At 47.6% G+C, this 22,900-nt stretch overlaps 1 protein-coding gene across 4 annotated transcripts in view; it reads right to left on the reverse strand.

Moving 5' to 3' along the window:
* scn5lab (sodium channel, voltage gated, type V-like, alpha b) overlaps positions 1-22,900 on the reverse strand; it is a 273,446-nt gene that overhangs the window by 68,468 nt on the left and 182,078 nt on the right. For all 4 annotated transcript variants that reach the window (XM_041183161.1, XM_041183162.1, XM_041183164.1 and 1 more), the window contains one exon: positions 1,561-1,687. In XM_041183161.1, the coding sequence (XP_041039095.1) occupies positions 1,561-1,687 (127 nt within the window). The remainder of the gene's footprint in view (positions 1-1,560; positions 1,688-22,900) is intronic.

Consider the following 22,900-nt stretch of genomic DNA (forward strand, 5'->3'; position numbering starts at 1 on the left):
AGCTCAATGTCGTTTCATTGGCCGTCCCAAGGCTCTCACTAACACACTGCCCTTGCTTGTGGGCAGGAGAAAGGCGGCCACAGTTTGAGATAGGAGGCTGCCAGAGGAAGAAACCAAATAAGGATGCACACCGGTATGGGCAGCAGCATAATCGTGGCAGGAGGCATTGCTGGAGGAGACCGTTGTGCAGGGTTTCCTCACATCTTAGCCCCTCGTGCCCTGCTTACTTCCATCTCGCTCTAGGTTACAAATTACGGTTCAACAGTTACTTCTCTGTCCCCTCACACCATGAGCTAACACTTGTCCCCACTTTTTCCTTTCCGTTGTTGTGGAGATCCCTCTGCCATTTGAAAAAAAGATGTAGCCAGTTTTCCTAAGGTTCAGCATCACTAAATCTCCTCCCAGAAAGCACGAGTTCCACACTAGTACCACAAAAGGCTAGGCTGGAGGAATGAAAATTTAAAAAAAAACTTGCATTTATGTAGTACCTTTTATGAGCTCAGGATGCCTGAATTCATTTTACAGCCAATACTTTTGAAGAGTTATTGTAATTCAGGGAAACAGCAGCCAATTCATACACTGCAACGTTCCAAAATGAGATGAATGAGCAGATAATCTATTTTAGTGCTATTGGCTGAGAATGATAAATATTGGTCAAGGCATTGAGGAAAATTGTCCAGTTCTGCTTTGAAATAGTGCCATGGGATTGTTTCCAACCACCTCAGAGACAGGGCTTCATTTTAATGTTTCAGCTGAGGAGTTGTTACGTACTGAACCTCTGGCTGCCATTGTGCAGGATGTAGGGCTGGGGCAAGTGGATATCATAGGCTTCTGCTGGTCAGAGGGTGAGATTTTACACTAGCTCCGCAGTCGAGGACCCAAGCTACCCATGAAGGCAAACACGAGGAAATACTGGGTGGAGTACCAGCGACTTTGTGCACAATGGCTCAGACATATTGGAGGAAAGTTGGGATTTTTCACCGAGTCCAATATAGACAGCTCCATGAAGGCGACAATGGTGCCCACCCTGTCCGTGACATCTCTGCCAACTTCCATGACCATTCACGTCGCTGCCATGGAAACTCAGGGAGCTGCCAACCTTCATTAGGGGATTGCCAACCTCAACAGGGGCTCCCAACGCCTCACATCAATCCTGCACCCTATTTTCACCTGAAGACGTACAAGTGCTGAGGACTTCATGCCAGCCACTCTGCCAGCGTCCTTATTAATGCCAAACATCTAGCTGGACCAGAGTGCCTGGCCCGTGTCCAGACGGCTCTGTAATGTGGCCTGGCCATTAAAACCCAGAGGTGCTGGAAGTTGCCTACAATGACCATCTGATGGAAGCTCAATAGCCTTCCATCTCACAGGCAGTAGCCACCGGGACTTTACATACTTTAAAACGTCCATACGAAGGATTCCTAAGGGTATGTAGGCCCTGACTGGCAACATTACTCAAAGATTTTTTTTCTGAATCCCAACTGAATTCTACTCAGGGCTTACAAGATACTTATTCTTTCACCAATCCCGTACACTTCCCTTGGCCGAGTTGGCACCTACCTTCTGTGAAGCATTCGTCTGGTTCCACAGCCTCCTCCGTTTGTTCTGAAATGTGCTCGTCATCATCCCCTTTGCTCTTCATGTCCACAGTACTTGCTTCAGAACAACTGGTTAGGTCATCCATCTTCTGGAGAGAGAAGACAAGCACATATCACACTAACTGGATCCATCAACAGGAACTCAGCTATACTCCTTTCAGTTAAAGGCTCATTATGGGACACTCTTCTGAAACACTGAGAGAGCTTTGATCAACAAGCCTGTTTCTATGGAACATAACACTATCATAGACCCTTCAGGTCAAATGGGATGTTTCTATGCTGTACGCACTATGTGGTATAATTCCAGGCAAGTTTTGCTTGCATTGAGGTGCATGGGGAGGTGGTGGCATTCTTCGTATTGTCACTGGACTAGTAATCCAGAGAACTAGGTCTGGGGACCTGGGTTCGAATCCCACCACAGCAGATGGTGGAATTTGAATTCAATAAAAATCTGGAATTAAAAGTCTAATGATGGCCATGAAACCATTGCTGTAAAGGGTGGCATGGCTGAGGTATTAAATGAACACTTTGCATCTGTCTTTCCCAAGGTCAAGCTGCAAGAGGAAGTAGTTCAGACATTTGAAGTGTTTCAAACTGATGAGCACAAGGACCTGCCAAGGGATAGGCCTAACTGAGCTATGTAAAGAGAAAAATATGACTTGCACTTATACAGTGTCTGCCATGACCTTGGGACATGCTGAAACACTTTACAGTCAATGTGTTTCTGAAGTTTAGTCCCTGTTGTATTGTAGAAAATGCAGCAGCCAATCTGTACATAGCAAACTCCCATAAACAGCAATGTGACCAGATAAAAACAAAAACAAAAATACTGCGGATGCTGGAAATCCAAAACAAAAACAGAATTACCTGGAAAAACTCAGCAGGTCTGGCAGCATCGGCGGAGAAGAAAAGAGTTGACGTTTCGAGTCCTCATGACCCTTCTGTCGAAGGGTCATGAGGACTCGAAACGTCAACTCTTTTCTTCTCCGCCGATGCTGCCAGACCTGCTGAGTTTTTCCAAGAGGGTCATGAGGACTCGAAACGTCAACTCTTTTCTTCTCCGCCGATGCTGCCAGACCTGCTGAGTTTTTCCAAGAGGGTCATGAGGGCTCGAAACGTCAACTCTTTTCTTCTCCGCCGATGCTGCCAGACCTGCTGAGTTTTTCCAGGTAATTCTGTTTTTGTTATGTGACCAGATAATCTGCTTTTAGTGCTGCTGACTGAGGGGTGAATAATGGCCAGGGCTCTGGTGATAACTCCCCAGAGCTTCTTCAAATTAGTGCCATGGGATTTCTTATGTCAACCTGAGAGGGTTCACAGGGCCTCAACAGGGCCTCAGTTTGCTTGAAAGATGGCACCTCCAACAGTGCAGCACTCCCTTCATATTGCATTAGAGCATCAGCCTACATTTTGTGTTCAAGTGCCCAGAGTGCAACGTAAACCCAAAATCCTGGCTCTGACACTAGAGTGCTACTAACTGAGGCACAGCTGACACCTCCTCATCAGCCTGCCAGAGTCAGGCGCTCTGATATATGGCAGGCAGCACACTTTAGCAAGGCTTTTCCTACTGCAGCAGCTGGCCAAGGCTTCTTTAGCAGCAGCACCCGAACCTACAACCTCCGCCACCTTGAAAGGCACGGGCAGCAGGCACATGCCAGCACCAGCATCTGCAAGTTCCCCTCCAAGTAATACACCATCCTGCCTTGGACATTTATCATCGCCACTGGGTCAAACTCCTGAAGCTCTCCCGCTAAACAGTGCTGAGGGTTTACCGACACCGTATGAACTGCAGTGGTTCAGGAAGGCCGCTCAAGGACAATTCATTGTCGGTTTTCCTGCCTTATTGACAATGGCTATTTCTTGAGTAGAATGGTCTGTTTTGCGTTCTAACGTGGCTGTGCGGCCAGTCGGCAGAGGGAATGGCTTTCTACAGCGTAGGCAAGGGAGAATTGCCTGATTTTGTAAGGGCAACCCAGCCTTTCTAGCTTGCCTCTTGCCCTTTGCTGCCTGTATTCTTTGCTGTTCAAAACGAAACACCACTACTTGCGATTGCTCCCCAGGGAGTTCATTCTTGTTCATTTTTCCCCCAGCCTGTGGTGGACATGGCACACTTCCTGATGTTCACCGTAAGGGGGTCCTTGAGCCTTAATCTCAGCCTACCTCACAGGGGGTGTCCAAGTTTAATTTAATGACCACCTTAGGGATTTTATTGTCAGTCGTACATACTGCATGTCCATTCCACCTGGGCTGGACAGGCTCCACCACGAGTGCTTCAATTCCAGATGTTTCTGCTCTTTGAGGTACCTCGGTATTGGACGCTTTGTCCTCCCATTTGAGGCCCATGATATTCCGAAAGCACCTCATGTGGAATCTGTGCAACTGCTTAACATGTCTGGTGAACGTAGTCTATGGGTGGAATTTTCCATGCCTGGTGTCAGGTGTCATGGCGGGCGTGAGCGGACAATATGGCGGCAAGGCCAGAACTTGGTTTCACGACATTGTGAACCAGTTTGCGATCGTCCACTCCACCCGTCACGTTGGGAAACTCATTGTAATATATCTGCAAATCATGATGAGCCCAGCTCACTGGAATCACCCCCCTCCCCCCCCCATTCAATGCTGGATCATTGGAGCAGTCAAGCCGACGTGTTTCACAACAGCATTTGTAAGGTGTGCACCTGGTGAGCTGCACTCCGGGGGGAGCTCGGGGGTGAGTGCACAGTAACGCTGCGCAGCGCTTGCGAGGGTCACATGTTGGACCTCAAGGTTGAGGCGCCGTTCATTCAGGCAAGGGCGCAGGCAAGTCGCATTTCCCCAGCTGGCTGACAGTGTGGTGCCAGCGCAAGGGCTGCGCTGCGGTTGAGGTGAGATGGGGGGTGGGGTAAGGGCTGCGCTGTGGTTGATGCGAGATGGGGGGTGGGGCAAGGGCTGCGCTGTGGTTGATGCGAGATGGGGGGTGGGGCAAGGGCTGTGCTGTGGTTGATGCGAGATGGGGGGTGGGGCAAGGGCTGTGATGTGGTTGATGCGAGATGGGGGGTGGGGCAAGGGCTGCGCTGTGGTTGATGCGAGATGGGGGGTGGGGCAAGGGCTGCGCTGTGGTTGATGCGAGATGGGGGGTGGGGCAAGGGCTGTGCTGTGGTTGATGCGAGATGGGGGGTGGGGCAAGGGCTGTGATGTGGTTGATGTGAGATGGGGGGTGGGGCAAGGGCTGTGCTGTGGTTGATGCGAGATGGGGGGTGGGGCAAGGGCTGTGATGTGGTTGATGTGAGATGGGGGGTGGGGCAAGGGCTGTGCTGTGGTTGATGCAAGATGGGGGGTGGGGCAAGGGCTGCGCTGTGGTTGAGGTGAGATGGGGGGTGGGGCAAGGGCTGCAGTGTGGTTGACGCGAGATGGGGGGTGGGGCAAGGGCTGTGCTGTGGTTGATGTGAGATGGGGGGTGGGGCAAGGGCTGTGCTGTGGTTGATGCGAGATGGGGGGTGGGGCAAGGGCTGTGCTGTGGTTGATGCGAGATGGGGGGTGGGGCAAGGGCTGCGCTGTGGTTGAGGTGAGTTGGGGGGTGGGGCAAGGGCTGTGCTGTGGTTGATGCGAGATGGGGGGTGGGGCAAGGGCTGTGCTGTGGTTGATGCAAGATGGGGGGTGGGGCAAGGGCTGTGATGTGGTTGATGCGAGATGGGGGGTGGGGCAAGGGCTGCGCTGTGGTTGATGCGAGATGGGGGGTGGGGCAAGGGCTGCGCTGTGGTTGATGCGAGATGGGGGGTGGGGCAAGGGCTGCGCTGTGGTTGATGCGAGATGGGGGGTGGGGTAAGGGCTGTGCTGTGGTTGATGCGAGATGGGGGATGGGGCAAGGGCTGCAGTGTGGTTGAGGTGAGTTGGGGGGTGGGGCAAGGGCTGTGCTGTGGTTGATGCAAGATGGGGGGTAGGGCAAGGGCTGTGCTGTGGTTGAGGTGAGTTGGGGGTGGGCCAAGGGCTGCAGTGTGGTTGATGGTAGTGCACAAGCAGATGCGGGAGGTGGGGGGGGCGGGAAGCTGCCATGCATTGGGGAAACCTTGTATGAAGTGACCATTCCTCCACAGCTGAGACAGTTCAGACACAGCTACATTAATGTGCTTGGAGTCGAGCCTCTGGCTTATCTGCCCACTCAAGCAACTCAGAGGCATGAAAATGCCACCAAGTGCTCCAGAGCTTTTCACCTCTTGGGCACAGACTGCAAACTAATGAACACTTTAATGGACTGCAGAACAATTGGACAACTGTGCACATTGTACAATCTCCTTGCTAAAGCCGGCCATGAAGCAGCTTACAGCTCCTTGCAATGTCATCATCCCAGCTTGGACCAGTCTCCCCCATGGTTCAAACTAACAGAGCAGCCTTGATGCATCTCACGCTTTGGTGGAGCAGACCATCGGGATGCTGAAGATGTGGTTCTGGTGTCTGGACCTGTCCAGTGGAGCCCTGCAACAGAGTCCATAGAGTGCGTCACACATCATGGTCGTCTGCTGTGCCCTTCACAACCTGGCGCTCCAATGGGGAGAGGAGCTGGCTTGTCCAATACAAATCGAGCATAACCTCCTTGTTCCTGTACTCTATGCCCCTATTAATAAAGCCCAGGATACTGTACGCTTTATTGACTGCTCTCTCCACCTGTCCTGCCACCTTTACTGACTTAGGCACATATACACTTATGCACATACACACCCAGGTCCCTCTGCTCTTGTGCACTCTTCAGAGTTGTACCCCTTATTTTATATTGTCTCTCCATGTTCTTCCTACCAAAATGAATCACCTCACGCCTTCGTACATTGAACTTCAGCTGCCACCTATCTGCCCACTCCACCAACTTGTCTATATCCTTTTGAAGTTCTACACTGTCCTCCTCATAGTTTACTATGCTCTACAATTGAAAGATCTGGATCATATCCCACCACCCTTTCAACTTTATTTCCTCATTTCGATTCTCCAGGGTTTCTCTGTATAAACTCAGCGTGCTCAGTGCTGGAAATATTGATTTCAGTCCTTTCCAAAGCAATAATGACCTTTTGAAGGAAAAGAACATTCCAAGAGTGATCTATCCTGTTCAGAGCTGGTGAAATTAGTTACAACAAGAGCTGGATGGACCACTATACTCGCAAAAATCACAATCCATTGAATATACTGGTTTCTAAGGAGGGGCTGGGTTATTAGAGGTCTCTGTGAGGAACAGAAAATCAATGGTGGGAGTTCTTGAGGGCAACTGTGGTTTATTAACAAATTGATGTGGGGACACAGCCCCGGGGGGAATACCTCCTTTCAGAAAAATAGTTCACCAAAAATGTGCCAGCTGTGGTTGGTATTTTGGGGATTAGAGTCCAGGTCAATGCACAGGTATTAAAATGCCCAATGCTAGTCGTGCTTCAGTTAGTAGGTTCCACACCAGGAGACTTGAGCCAAGATTCCAGACTGACACAAGTCAGGAGTGTGATGGAATATTCCCTACTTGCCCGGATGAGTGCAGCTCCAACAACACTCGAGAAGCTTGACACCATCCAGGACACAGCAGCCCGCTTGATTGGCACCCCATCCACCATCTTAAATATTCACTCCCCCTACCACCGACGCACAGTAGCAGCAGTGTGTAACATCTACAAGATGCACTGCAGGAATTCACCAAGGGTCCTTCAACAGCACCTTCCAAACCCACGACCACTACCACCTCGAAGGACAAGGGCAGCAGATAGATGGGGACACCACCACCTGGAAGTTCCCCTCCAAGTCCCTCACTGTTCTGACTTGGAAATATATCACCGTTCCTTCACTGTCGCTGGGTCAAAATCCTGGAACTCCCTCCCTAATAATGCTTTGGGTCTATTTACACCTCATGGGCAGCAGCGGTTCAACTTTACTGAAAAGAAGAGTTGCTGTTGCTTGTGGGACCTTGCTGTGTGCGAACTGGCTGCCGTATCTCCCCACATCACCACTGTGGCTACACTTTAAGAGGTACCTCACTGACCGTCAAGCCTTTAGGGATGTCTTCAGGTCATGAGGGGCATGGTGCGAATACAAATCTATCTTTCTTTTGCCCTCAACCAAAGTGGGCCCACAGGTGTTGGGCTCAGACATCATTTCCCATGTTGGAATGGCAGGGATTTATCCATCCGTTTTGCGCTCCTTCGGGCAACTCATTTCCTAGTTGTCTCGGACACTAAGAGAGGGATAGGTTTGTGTCAGCTGTGGCTCAGTTAGTAGTGCGCTGCCTCTGAGTCACGTGGCTGTGAGCTTAAGTCCTACTTGAGTGACTTGAGCACAAAATTGGAGTCTGCCCCTCCAGTGGTATACAGAGGTCTCGACACCTCTAAACCACCGTCCCAACTGCCCTTCAGCCACATGTTCAGGATTCCTGACACTATCTTGAAGAAGAGCAGGGGAGTTCTCCCTGGTGTTCTGTCCAGTAGTTAACCCTCAGCCAACATCACTAAAAAAAACCCCAGATTATCTGGTCATTATCACATTGCCGTTTGTGGGAGTAAGCTCTGTGCTAAATGGCTTCTCCATTACAGCAGTGAAACCCTTTAAAAGTACTTCATTGGCTGCTGTAGACCATCTTGAGATGTCCTGTGGTCCTGAAAGGCTCTATCCAAGGGAAGATTTTTTTTTAAATTGGCTGTAAAAACTTTGGGTTGTCTTGACGTTGTGAAAGGCGCTATATAAATGCAAGCCTGCTTTTCTTTTTTATCACTGAAGGGGGTCCTTCCCCTTAAAAGGCCAGGATTCCATTAAGACCAAACGGGGGTGAATGAGATAATCAATTACTGACAACATTCAACATCTCATTTGTTAATGGAATGGGAGAATAGAATAGTGAGGATGTGGCAGCCTAATAAGCGGACAATAGGAACAGAAGTGCAGTGAGTAGAGCTTTTCAGAACTGATTAACCCTTAACCCCTCTCCTCAGCTTCTTCATTTGATTCTATTTACAGGAAAGTGCTGATTGGAGGCAACATGGACAATGGATTTTGCCACTTGTCTATAATATGAGAGACAATGTGTTTTCCAACATCAAGTCCTGGAGGAGTCAATATTCCCTTCAGCTCTGAAGTGGCAAATGCCCCAGTCACTTTCCCTGGCTCTTGCTGGCTACATCTCTCTGGCCTCCACATGTATCAAACTTCTCCCTCCCCACCTCCTCCCCCAGCCCCACTCCCTCAATGCTCCCAACTTCCCTTTTAGGCTAAGACTAACCCAACTGTTCCGATGCCCTCTTGTCCTCCCACTTTGCGTCCTTCAAAAAACCTGAGATCATCCAAAGCTCTGCTACCTGTATGCTAATTCAGACTAATCCTCGTTTACCTCCGTGCTCTCAAATCGGCAATGCCTGAATTTTAAAATGCTTATCCTTGTGTTTGAATCTGTCCATTGCCTCGCTCCTCCCCCTCCAGCCCTGCAGCACTCCGAGGTCTCTGTATTTCACCAGCTCCGATCCTTTGGTGGCCCTGTCTTCAGTTGCCTGGACCGTGAGCTCTAGAATTACTTCCTTAAACCTCTCCACCTCTCCTTTAAGATGCTCCACCTGTCTTAAAATCTCCTTATGTGACTTCGTAACAATGTTCTTTTTTAATATTTGTTCTTGGTCTGTGGGCATCGCTGGCAGGGCCAGCACCTGTTTCCCATCCCTAATTGCCCTTGAACTGAGTGGCTCGCTGGGCCATTTCAGAGGGCAGTTCGGAGTCAACCTCATTGCTGTGGGTCTGGAGTCACATGTAGGCCAGACCAGGTAAGGATGGCAGATTTCCTTCCCTAAAGGGGCATTCCTGTTTGATAACACTCCTGTGAAGTGCCTTGGGAGGTTTTACTATATTAAATTTGCTAGATAAAAACAGTCATTGTAAATTTGGTGAACTCCGCCTCATGTTGAACCCCAACCTGAGCTTCTCACCCTCCCCTTGGCCTTTCAACCACTTAGTGCTCAGCAAGCTCCCACAGATAGCCCTGTGATAGTGACCAGACTGATAAAAACAAAAAACTGCGGATGCTGGAAATCCAAAACAAAAACAGAATTACCTGGAAAAACTCAGCAGGTCTGGCAGCATCGGCGGAGAAGAAAAGAGTTGACGTTTCGAGTCCTCATGACCCTTCGACTAGAAGTTCTGTCGAAGGGTCATGAGGACTCGAAACGTCAACTCTTTTCTTCTCCGCTGATGCTGCCAGACCTGCTGAGTTTTTCCAGGTAATTCTGTTTTTGTTTTGTGACCAGACTGATGTTTTCTTCAATGATGTTGATTGAGGCCTAAAGAATTGGTCGGGACATGGGGGATTATTACCCTGCACTTCTTCAAAATAGTACCATGGGATCTTTTATGGCTGCCTGAGAGAGCAATAGGGACGTTGATTTAACATCTCACCCGCAAGATGGCACCTCCAACTGTACAGCACTCCCTCAGTACTGCATGGTGAGTGTCAGCCTAGAATTTCTGCTCTGATCTTTGGAATGGGACTTGAAGCCACGATCTCATGTCTTGAAGGCAAGTGTGCTACCAACTGATTAACAAGTGATACTTCCCCTTGTGCTGACGTAGCCCCTTTAATCCCCAAGTCATTTTACTGGAGTTAGAATAAACAGCATGGATTAAGAGGGGTAAAGAAATGTTAAACAAACCATGCAGAGGCCTCAGGAGAGGTAATAAAATGCTTGTTTTCTAAAAAAAAATGCCCTTTGAAGGTGGAAAGGGAATTGGAGTGGTGGGGGTGGGCTGGGTTAGAGGAGAGGGGAATCCTGGAGAGAATGACTGGGACAGCTGAAGGCTCTGCTATCAATGGCCTCAATCCTCCTCTTAGCCTTCTCTGCTCTAAGAGGAACAACACCAGCTTCTCCAGTTGATCCGCGTAATTCCTCATCCCGGGGGCTGTTCTAATGAAAGTCTTCTGAACCCTTTCCAAAGCCTTCACATCCTTTCTAAAGTGGGCCACCCAGAATTGGATACAGTGCTCCCTCTGGGGCCGAGCTAGCGGCTTCCGTGCTCTCTGGTCAGAATTTCCCGGGGCCTTTGGCGATAGTCTGGGAGGCAGAAAGGCTGGCAAAATATCGAAGGAAGGCGGCGGATGGTGTGCCCCTTGGCTGCCTGCCATCATGTATTTTGCCAGTGGCGGGAAAGGCAGCGGACAGCCCACTTGTCTGGAGGCCAATTGAGCCGCTTAAGTGGCCAATTAAGAGCCTTTCCTGCCTCCGCTGGCACTCTACCAGCGGTTAATGTGCCCATCACCATGTGGGGAGACAGCCAGGTAAACCCTGGGGGTCTCTCAATGGTCTCTGGAACTGGGACCCTCCTTTTTGAGCAACCTCTGGCAAAGGCACCAGACCCTTCCCCTCGCTGGGGCCTGCCTGCCTGGTCCAGGTGTCCCCAGATCTCTTTTACCTGGTATGAGGGTGCATGGCCGTCAATGCACCCTCCTCCTCAAGGTGCAGTCCCAGCAGTGGCCAGTGCTGCTGGTGGCGATGCTGAGGCCGGTGAGCTGCTGGCTCCCTGATTGGCCGGCAGCTCTTGGGGATGGCTGCTGTCCTTAACAAGGATAGCAACCCCATCAGCCACCATTTAATTGGCTACGGCTGGCAAAATGTGGCCCCAGGTCCTACAGTCCAATGCCCAGATTTCGAAAATGCCACCTTTCTTTTACAAATAATCCAATCTACCTGAACAACATTCCTCTGGCAAATTACTCGAAATGCACCCCGTGAGGAATTAATGCAAGTTCCCCGCTCCCTTTGCAACACGTTCCTTCACTTCTTATGGTCCATGTGCCCTCCTAAAACCAGTATCACCCTCTTTGCTTTCAGAACTCCCATATTTCTGACTCTACATTCTCCCGCAACCCCAGTAATCCCCTCGCACTTTCCCCTTATTCTCCCCAGCAGTTACCTCTTCCCTCTGTGAACGTTTCTAAGATACTCCTCTATATCAGGAGCTCTATATCTGCTTTGGATACTGTCGTTTCCAAGGATTGAAACACTTCAACGGGATGGAAAGCACAATAGAAGGTCAGCAATGGAAGGCTGAGAGGCATTAATGTTGCCCAGAAGAAAAAACCAGTAAGAGCTGGGATATAAGAATAATGGTCTGAACTGGTCTTGTATACCTTAAAATGGAATGCCAGTAAAATGGGAAAATAAGAGTACTGGTCCGAACTGGTCTTGTATATGTTAAAATGGAACATCAGTAAAAACTGGGAAATAAGAGTACTGGTCCGAACTGGTCTTGTGTACCTTAAAATGGAACACCAGTAAAAACTGGGAAATAAGAGTACTGGTCCGAACTGGTCTTGTATACCTTAAAATGGAACACCAGTAAAAACTGGGAAATAAGAGTACTGGTCCAAACTGGTCTTGTATACCTTAAAATGGAACACCAGTAAAAACTGGGAAATAAGAGTACTGGTCCGAACTGGTCTTGTGTGCCTTAAAATGGAACACCAGTAAAAACTGGGAAATAAGTGTACTGGTCCGAACTGGTCTTGCATATCTTAAAATGGAACACCAGTAAAAACTGGGAGATATGACTACTGGTCCGAACTGTCTTTTTCCTTCTGGGTGTGATTATTTAACAGGAACAGTAATCTTCCCTCATGCGGAGGCTAGCAATAGTGAGGGCATTTTTCTCCATGGTGGCGAGGGAGAACTGAAATAGACTGTAATCAAAGGCAGTTCGGGCTCCGTCAATTAAATACTTTAAAACACAATTGGATAAATATGTGGCTCCAAGTGGGATTTACTGAGAAAAAGTTGTGAAGATCAAGTTCTGGGCAGACATCAGGAAGTATTTTGTTACAGAGAGGGCAATCAGCAGCTGGAGCTTGTTGCTATGACAGCTGATTGAGGAGGCAGTCGTGGACATATTTAGGGAACAGTCAGGTGCTGTAATGAAAGACGGTAGTGGTTGGTATTCTAGAAAGGAGAGAACAAATGGGTGGCCGGATCTTCTCTTTGTTATGTACAGGCGCAGATGATTAAATGCTTTATGGAATGCGATGGTTAGTGTGTGGTTGCCAAGGCCTTGGAACAGAACAGGACAGGCCAGGAGTGAACAACGTAGCGTGTAATGTCAGTTTTATACCCGAGGGCTGCTGGTTAGCCTGGGAGTCAGGCAGAAATTCCGCATTCTCCTGCTGCTGGGTTTGTGGTCGGTCTCTCCCACGCGTCAGGATGTTGAGTGGGCTAGGTGGAGTCTTTGAGGGCTGAAATTGTGTGTCTGTATCATGTTCTGTCTGCATCTTTGTAACTTAGGGGTTTTTGTGTTGTCCTGTTTCTGACATTGTGTGTCTGCATGTGACCTGTGCATTATTGTGACCACGTGTCTGTGTATTTCCTGTCTCTGATTATCTGTGTGAGTGTATTTTTCTTGTGGTTTCCACATGTGCGAGTCTTTGTAAATATAATGATGACATTCATTGTGTGTCTGTGTGTGATTGTGGTTGTGTCTGTGTGTATAGTAAATATGTGTTTGTGCAGGTGCGTTTGCAGACTTAATGCATAAGAGAATATAATGATTTCATTGGTCAAACAGGCAGGTAGCGCATCAATTACTACCCCTGTCTCAGTTCACCTGCTGCTGAATTTATTTCCATGCCTTTGTCACATCTAGACTTAACTTGCCTTTGTGTGGCCCATCTCCCACATTCTACCCTCCATTAACTTGACCTCATCAAAAACTCTGCTGCCCCTATTTTAACTTGCTCCAAATCCCTTTCACCCATCACCTTTAAGCTCACTGACTTACATTGGTTTCCGGTCCAGCAGTGCCTCGATTTTAAAATTCTCATCCTTAATTTCAAATCCTTCCATAGCCTCATCCCTCCCATTTCTGTAAATCTCCTGCAGTCCTTCAAGAGTTCTGTGCTCTTCCAAATCGGGCCTGATTTCTATCACTCCACTATTGGTAGAGGTGCTTTCAGTTGCCTAGGCCCTCAGCTCTGGAATTCCCTCCCTACACCTCTCAGCCTCTTTCTCTTCCTTTAAGATGCTCCTTAAAACCTACCTCATTGATGAGACTGTCCTAATATCTGATACATGACTTGGTGTCAAATTTTTGTATCATAAACTTTAGATTAGTCACGTGGAGCAGTGAGGAACAATCTGGAGTGGAGCGTTAGAATTGGAAGACGGCTAATTTCAATGGGGTGAGAAGGGATCTAGCCAAGGTAAAATGGAACCAAAGACTGACAGGAAAATCTTTAAAGGTACAATGCATGCTCCTTATGGAAGACATACTTCAGGCACAGGCTAGGTACATTCCAACATGGATGGAAGGAAGGAGAACAAAACTTTGGCTCCTCGGGTGATGAGGGAGCTGGAGATTATAAGGAAACAAAAATGGAGGGTGTATGATGCATGTCCGGTGAATTCTTCAAGCGAGATCCAAGTCAAATACAACAGGTTGAGGGGGGCGGGGGCGGGAGCGGGGGGGGCGGTTAAGAGGAAAATAAGACTGGAAAAGAGAAAATATGAGAATAGGGTGGCAGTCAACATGAAAGAGAACCCAAAAATCTCCTACCAACATATGAATAGTAAGGGATAGAGTGGGTTCTATTAGGGACAGAGAGAGTGAGACATGTTTCGAGGTGCAGTGCAAGGCCAGGATACTTCATGAGTTCTCTGAATCGGTGTTTACTAAGGAAGTGGAATCTGACAAAAACGGAGTAGAAACGGAGAGAGCAGTGAAAATGGAGAGAGGGGAGGTACTGGAAAAGTTGGCTACTCTTTGCGTGGCTAAGTCACCTGATTCGGATGGCTTGCATCCCAGGCTGCTCAAGGAAGTGGGGGGGTGGCAATAGCGAACTGTCGTTCAAGAAAGTGTGTAAGGACAGTCCGAGCAACTGCAGCTCAGTTGGCTTAATGTCAAGAGAGGGTAAGATTTCAGAAATCAGGGAAGAAGTCAACAGGAACTTGGAGAGGTTTGGGTTAATTAAGGATAGCCCACATGGATTTGTAAAAGGCAGATCGTGCTTGACCAATCTAATTGAATTTGTTGATGAAGTGACAGAGAAGCTTGATGAAGGGGCATGGAGGTGATGTTGTCTATAAGGGTTTTAAGAAAGCATTGAACAAGTTACCACATAAAAGGCTGGTTAACACAATTGAGGCTTATACAATGGGAGGGTCAGTGTACCTTGAATAACAACCTGAAAGGTTTTTATCACTGCAAATCCGGCCTGGTGTACAAGCAATCTTGACCGTGTGAGTGAACAAATATTGCAGAGAACAAAATGACCATCAGAGCGTTATAGCAGGCAACAGAAAGAATTCTTACAAAGAGGCTGGCCAAGTTTAGGGCTATGTGAGAATATTGGAAATATAACGCTAGCAAAACATTTTGCACCGCTACATCGCTTTAAGAAACATCTCATCGTCAGGAAAGCTTTTCAAGTTTTGTAGATTGTATCAGCCTCGACATGTCTTCACTGTAAGTATCTGGGCAGAGCCACAGAGTGATCACCTCTGATGCAATTGCCATGGTAACACCCCGGGCTTCTTACATTAAACCCTTGCTGTAATCACACTTGTGCTTCATCGCTTGGTGGAAAATGAACAAGTGCACATCAGCCTCTTGTACCAATTCAAAGTTTTCAGTCAGGCTAAGAAGGTAATTGGTGCAATTCAGGTACAGTGCAATCAATATTCAGGTAACTCACTACAGAAACTCCACACCTGCAATCTTTTCCCTTTACCGGCTGTGTGAAGCCCTGTTGTTTGTGTCATGTCACCGTAGCCGCTCTGGCAGGCCCAGGCACAACATGTGTTTTATTATTATGATGGGATTTGGGCGTTGTTGTCTAGGCCAGCATTTATTGCCCACCCCTAACTGCCCTTGAGGAGGCAGTGGTGAGCCGCCTTCTTGAGCCACTGCAGTCTGTGCAGTGAAGGTGTTCGCACACTGCTGTTTTGGAGAGAGAGTTTGACCCACCGAGAGTGAAGGGGCAGAGATATAGGTCAGGGTCAGGATGGGTGTGTGGCTTGGAGGGGAACTTCCAGGCGGTGGTGTTCCCACGTGTCTGTTGCCCTTGCCCTTCTAAGTGGTGGAGGTCACAGGTTTGGAAGGTGCTGTCGAAGGAGCCTTGGTGGGTTGCTGCAGTGTGCCTTGTAGATGGTGCACACTGCTGCCGTTGTGCGTCGGGGGTGGAGGAAGTGAAAGTTTCAGGTGGTCTTTGACCTGTCCCCTACATCAGTCACTGTAAGAGGCTGTTACGGGGTGTGCTTCTCATGTTACCCTTGCTGACAGCGTGGAAGGTCACTGATCATTTTCTCCTTCTTGTTTGAACACACTGTTCAGTCTAACAACAACAAAAAGTTATATTCATATAGCACCTGTAACCTAGTAAAATATCCCAAGGTGCTTCACAGGAGCGTTTTCAAACACAATTTGACACAGAAGAGGAGACGTTAGGGATATTAGGACAGGTGACCCATAGCTTGGTCAAAAGGCAGGTTTTAAAAAGTGTCCACCCCTGTCAGAATTTTATAGGTTTCAATGGGATCCCCTCTCATTCTTCTAAACTGTATTGAATACAGGGCCCAGTCAGCCAAATCTCTCCTCATACGGCAATCCTGCCACCCCAGGAATCAGCCTGGTGAACCTTCGCTGCACTCCCTCTAAACTTTTCTTAGGTAAGGAGACCAAAACTGCACACAGTACTCCAGGTGTGGTCTCACCAAGGCCCTGTATAGCTGCAGTAAGACATCCCTGTTCCTGTACTCAAGAAGGAGCACCGTTGGACCCTCAGAGAAAATGGCTGGCTTTGGCAGCCAAAGGTATGGAGCAGAGGCACCGAGGGCAAACAATTTACTTACACGCAAACAGAATTTGAAAGCAAACCGCTCTCCCCCGAAGCAAGAAAACTGCGCTGCAGCGTTAGGGTGTGGGAGGATTAGGAAATCAAGAAATTTGCAGACAAATCCGATTTGTCTGCAGGTGGCTGGCAGCCAATTAGGCTTTACTGTAAAACGTTCAATGGCATTCTTCACCAGATCATTATCCCACTCATTGACAAAGAGTGAATCAGCACCAGGTTCACCTTTGTGTGGAATTATATTTAGCATAAATACTGTTCAGTGAGGAAAACACACCCAATAGTGCCCGGAGTGAAATCTTAAAAAGCTCAATTATGTTCCCTCATTTTAAAGATTTGCGTGATTCTAGGTTACATGGGAGCCTTGCTATAGAGGGAGACGTACACATTGGAAGTAACACCACAGGGATAATAATGTGACTCACAGAAAATTAGATGAATGGTCAGTTAATAGGTCTTCACTTGTGTTAGTTGAGGGAAGAGCTTGTTGCTCCCATTTGAGTAATAGTTTGGAATCTTAACAGGAGGAAGAGGCCTTCCAATCATGTCTCATTTGAAAAATTGCATTTGCAATACAGCACTGGCTGAATTATCAGTCTAGCTTACCTGCATAATGCCTGGAGGGGGGTGGGTTTGAACCCACAGGTAAAAGCACTATCAATTGAGCCAAGTTTATACTTAAGGGGAGTGATGATGGATGAGGTGTGAATTACAAAGCTGTGGAGAGCATTGATGGTTGTGGGTAACCGAGGATTGAGCTTCCTCCCAAGTTACACTGAGCCATCTTCCGCTTTATCTGGGGGTTGAAAATGGACCGTGTCACAGGGACACAATGTACAATGTACAAACCTCTAGATAAAGGGGAAAAAATGTGCCCAACATCACCCTCATCTTGGTGGCCACCTTTGTGTGTGGCTGCATCAAGCTGGGCGTAGACACATGGCACACAAAGACCAAGTGGCACTCCGTGCTGAGGTTCTACCTGTCCCTGGTGTTGTGAAGGATGGGTTTGGCCACACTGCCGCAGAACACTCCAAGTAGTTGGACCATGTGCCGTACCTCCCGTCCCTTGTGGAAAAATTTATACAGGGAAACACCTTTGACCATAAGTCTATCAGACAGTGGTTGGCAAATAATGTCCTAGAGGCCCTGTTGGAAAAGGAGATGGTAGATCATATTGGGTGGTTCCCTGAGCAGACTGTCAAAGTCATTTGACAGAATGCCTCATCGCCAGAACTTTCCAATAAGCACCAAGACATACCTTGGCTGGTGGTGAGGAAGGTCCTTCCTTCACCCCTTCTGCACATTGCTCTAGAGGTGGCTGTGCTGGGGAAGAGACTGTTGTTCACCTCCTTGTAGAATGTGCCTTTGCAAAGAAGGTCTGGAGAGAGATGCAGTGGTTTTTGTTGAGTTTCACTCTGAGAAGCTCCATGACACAGGACTCTGTGCTCTACGGGTTGTTCCCAGGGACACACACCAAGACAAACGTCAACTACAGCTGGAAGATCATCATTGGTGAAAGACGCTCTTTGGTTCGCCCGAAACTTGTTGGTCTTCCAGTGCAAAGAATTGTCCTCGAACGAGTGTTGCAGTCTGGCACATTCCAAGGTCCAGGACTACATGCTGAGGGATTCACTAAAGCTTAGGGCAGCTGCCACAATGGGGAAAGGTCGCTGTCTAAGACCTTTCAGCCGTAGTGCACTGAAGGGCTGGGAATTGTATTGACCCCTCGGGCTGTATGACTCACATTGAATGTATGCAATAAATACTACATGTATCACAATTGCATTGAAGCACCTCAGGGTGCAACATGATCAATGTAGACAAATTAAATACCATTGCACTGTCTGACTGCCTGCTATGACCATTTTGAAGTGTCTGTAATGTTCCTTTGACTATACTGAAGCACCTCAGGGCGTAACATGATCTGTGTAGAAAGCTTGAATATTATTGTACTTTTTGATGGCCATTTTGAAATGTTTTTCAAAATATTTTTCAGATAGTTTATGAACAAAGTATATTTTTGCAAAAGGAAAGTAACGCTGGGTTTCAGTTGGTGTGAAGTTGCCCTGTGGATCGTCACCCTGTGGATCTCTTGCTTAAGTATCTTTTGTGGGGAACTCCCAGGAGGTGAGACAGGTTGGGTAATGTCAGTGGTAGTACCGAACGCTTGATGCACCTTGAACTGCTTCTGTTCTTGTCCTGAAGTCCCTCGGGGTTGGAGGGAGGTGGGAGGCATGTCACACTTGGAAAATCAATCCTGCAGGTCAGGATGGCGCTAATCTGACCTGATGGACGCAGATAGCTGACTCGCCGAAGTCAATCGGGGACCTTGATGAGGAGTCAGGGAAAGGGCTGAGGTAGGAAGGCATCGCATTATCACCGAGATCCCCATTTCATTTTGTGCGTCGCTTTGGAACTATTCATTGCTGCCGGGGCGACAGCATTCACACTGTTTAATGAGTCACATTATCAAACACAGTCTCTGCCAAGTGAGCCTTCGGGCTGAGCCAAACAAGGTGCTTGTTTTTCACAGGGTTATCAAAGGAAGCAAACCTTCCCTTTTACGGTTGCTCACACAGCCTCAGTAACATGACATCAAGCATTTGCTGATGTGTGAGGCCATGTTACTAAAAATACTGCGCTTTGTGTTTGTTTCTCATTTAAACTTTTGATCCCAGCTCCGTCACTAAACCCTCGCTAGCGTTCAGCCCTTGCCATGGAATGCCTGGATCCCTGACCCTGCTGGATGCTCAGGAATGCCACGAACGCTTATTCTGTTCAATGCAAAAAAAAAGGATATTTTTACACTGAAGTCGTCTGGAAGGGCCGGCGTGAGTGTAGTGAGACTATCGTACCTCATTTCCCCGACCTTTTGTGTGGGACAGCTCCATATCTACCACATAGGTTAAAAGCATTTCCTGTGATTTCTTTTTCTTGGTAAGTACTGTTATAAAACGCAGGCCTGGAGTTGACTAATCACTACTCTTTGATTTATATTGTGTTCTCTCTCACCCTTTTCAATCTTGGCCATGTCCCGCACTAAGAACATGAGAACATAAGACATGGGAGCAGCAGTGCACCACAGGCCCATCGAGCCTGCTCCACCATTGGACGTGATCATAGCTGATCTTGGGCTTCAACCCCATTTTCCCTGCCCACTCCCCATCGCCTGTGATTGCCTCAAAGACCAAAAATCTGTCTATCTCAGCCTTGATTCAGCGATGGAGATCCACAACCCTTTGGGGTAGAAAATTCCAAAAGATTCCCAACCTAGCCAGGGGAAATAACATCTAAGTAACTACCCTGTTGGGGCTCTGCACAATCTTGAATGTTTCAATGAGATCACCTCTCATTCTTTTAATCTCTATGAGATATTGACCAATTTATGCAGTCTCACCTAAGGACAACCCTCCCATCCCAGGGACCAATCTAATGAACCTTCGCTGTCCTGCCTCCAATGCAAATATATCCTGGAGCCCAAAACTGCACACACTATCTCTGTTGTGATCTCTTCAAAGCCCTGCACAATTGTAGCAAGACTTCTTTATTCCTGTATTCCAATCCCTTGCAATAAAGGCCAACATGCCATTTGCTTTCCTAATTGCTTGCTGCAGCTGTATGCTAACTTTGTGTTCCTTGTATGTGTACATCAAGTCTCTCTGAATATTGACATTTAGAAGTTTCACGCCTTTTAAAAAATATTGTACATTTCTATTCTGACAATCAAAGTGAATAATCTCACACTTCTCACATTATACTCCATCTGCCAGCTTGTCACTTGGCCTGTCTGTGTGCGGGATCTTCCACATCTGCCCACTGCCGGGATCTTCCACATCTGCCCGCTGCCGGGATCTTCCATATCTGCCCGCTGCCGGGATCTTCCGGTCCTGCTGCAGGTCGATGGGCTTCTGGCTGGGGTGCCACCTCACCCATGGCAGGCCGATGGATTTCTGGCTGAGGTGCCACCTTGCCTGCGACGGGGTCAGAAAATCCCGGCCTATATGTCCTTTCAGCCTCTTTGTGTCCTCCTCACAGCTTGCATTCCCAGCCAGCTTTGTATCGTCAGCAGATTTTGACACATTACTCTCTGTCTCTTCACCTAAGTCATTAATATGGACTGTAGTTACCTGAGGCCCCAGCATTGACCATTGCAGCATTTCACTGGCCACAGCCTGCCAACATGAAAATGCCACATTTATCCCCACTCTCTGCTTCCTGTCTGTTAACCAATCCTCTAGCCATGCTAATATAGCACCCCGAAATCCATGAGTCCTTATCTTGTGCATTAACCTTTTGTGTGGAACCATATCAAATGCTTTTTGGAAATCCAGGTACACTACATCGACTGGTTCCCCTTTATCTACCCTACTAGTTACGTACTCAAAAAACCCTAATAAATTTGTCAAACAGGGATTTCCCTTTCATAAAACCTTGTCCTAATCATACTTTGCTTTTCTAAGTGCATTGTTAATAATTCCTTAGTAATAAATTCCATCGTGTTCCCAATGATTGATGTCAGGATAACTAGCCTGTGGTTCCCTGTTTTCTCTCTCCCTCCTTTCTTGAATGGTGGTGTTACGTTTGCTGACTTCCAATCTGCTGCGAGTGCAGATACACCAAAATGAAACTGTGGCTAAAAGGATTACACTATGAAGACAAGTTCATAGGCTTGTATCTCCTTGAATATAAAAGGCCGATAAATATTAATATCCAGCCTATAAATATTAATCTCATGATCACAATTTCTAAGCAACAGTGCTCCTGTAATGCTATCACTCCCATTGTCTTTAGGGCTTTGAAATCAGGTCACCAGGCCACACTTTTTTACATACTAATTAGGATTGCTAATAAACCAGTACACAGTGATAAAGATCAATTAGAGTTTGCAATGACTTTATATTCACCAGCTCCCGACTAGATTACAAACTCCTCCTTGCAGACTGACTCGCTACAGAGGCAGCCGCTGTTACACTATTAAAACACTAATGCTGAAGAGAATGGTCTCCAAATGCTCTGAGGAACATAATAAGAGCAGAGGACCAGTTGAGCCTGCATTGCCATTCATGGCTGATCGGCCTCAAATCCACTTTCCCACCCTTTCCCCATAACCCCTTGAGATCAAAAATCTGTCTTTCTCAAATCATTGGTACCTGGGGGTGGGAGGGTTGTCCAGTATCAGTGAATCTATTCTCCATCACGCTTCAAAGGGGGGAATAAAGCTTGCATTTATACAGTACTTTTCATGGTTACCGGCGGTCTCAAAGTGCTTTACAGCCAAAGAGGTCGTGTTTTTGAAGTATAACCACCGTTGAAATGTAGGAAACACTGCAGCCCATTTGGGCACTGCAGGCTCCCACAAACAGCAATGTGATAATCTGTTTCTTGTGATGCTGAACGAGGGGTAAATTGACCAGGGCACTGGGGATAACTCCCTTGCTCACCTTCGAATCGTGCCATGGCACCTTTTACATCCACCCGAGCAGGCAGATGGGGCCTCGCTTTAACATGCCATCCAAAAACCGGCAACTCAGACAGCGCAGCACTCCCTCAGTACTACACTGGAGCGTCAGCTTTGATTCTCCTGCTCAAGACCTGGAGTGAGGCTTGAACCCAGGACCTTGCGATTTCAAAGTCAAGGGTGCTACCAACTGAGCCACAGCTGACGCTAAAAAAAAAATGGGAGGTGCAAAATCAACTCTCGTCTCGATTTTGCTCATGCTTTTCGGTGTTTCTGCTGACGTCCCAATAAAAACTCAATAAAAAATATTGGTGCAAAGCTGGCCAGTGCTGGGTAATGAAAAGGTCGAGCCAAGTTGGTGCTTTTGAGGGAAAAAAATTTCTCACGTAACTCGTTTTTGTCTAAACAGCCGGAAAAATCACAGCGCAGAACAGTGCGAGAAAAACAAATCGTTTTCCCCATAGAACAGAAGCTGGTTTAAGCAGTCATTTACCAGCTGCTGGGCCACGTTCCCCTGCTCTTGCTCTCATTCATGTTAAGTGGAGCAGATGAAAGCATCTGTCACGCCTTAACTAACACACCTGCTGCGCAGCGTGAGCCTGTGCAAGTCAAGTCAGGTTGGACAATGTCAGCTCTGAGGCACCACTTCCTGAATTCGCTGGTGGCTCTTTGTTACTGAATCATAGAATCATATGGACACAGGAGGAAACTGCTAGGCCCACCAAGCTGGTGCGGGATCTTTGAAAGAGACGTTCAATTAGTCCCAGCACCCTGCTCTTTTCCGGTTCAAATGCGTATTTCATTTCATTTTGAACGTCATGATTGAGTCTTTCCACCATCCTCTCAGGCAGTGCTCTCCAGGTCGTAGCAACTCGCCGCATAAAATTTTGCCTTTGTTACTTTAAATCTGATTACCGGCACTGGGAAAAGTTCCTCTTTAGCTACTCTGTCAAAACATTTCAACATTTCAAACATCTCAGTTAGGTCACACTCGTTTCCAGGTAGCATTCTCAATTATTCGAGGGTTGCTCA

This window comes from Carcharodon carcharias, chromosome 3, assembly GCF_017639515.1.
Source record: "Carcharodon carcharias isolate sCarCar2 chromosome 3, sCarCar2.pri, whole genome shotgun sequence".
In the NCBI taxonomy this organism is placed as follows: Eukaryota; Metazoa; Chordata; class Chondrichthyes; order Lamniformes; family Lamnidae; genus Carcharodon; species Carcharodon carcharias.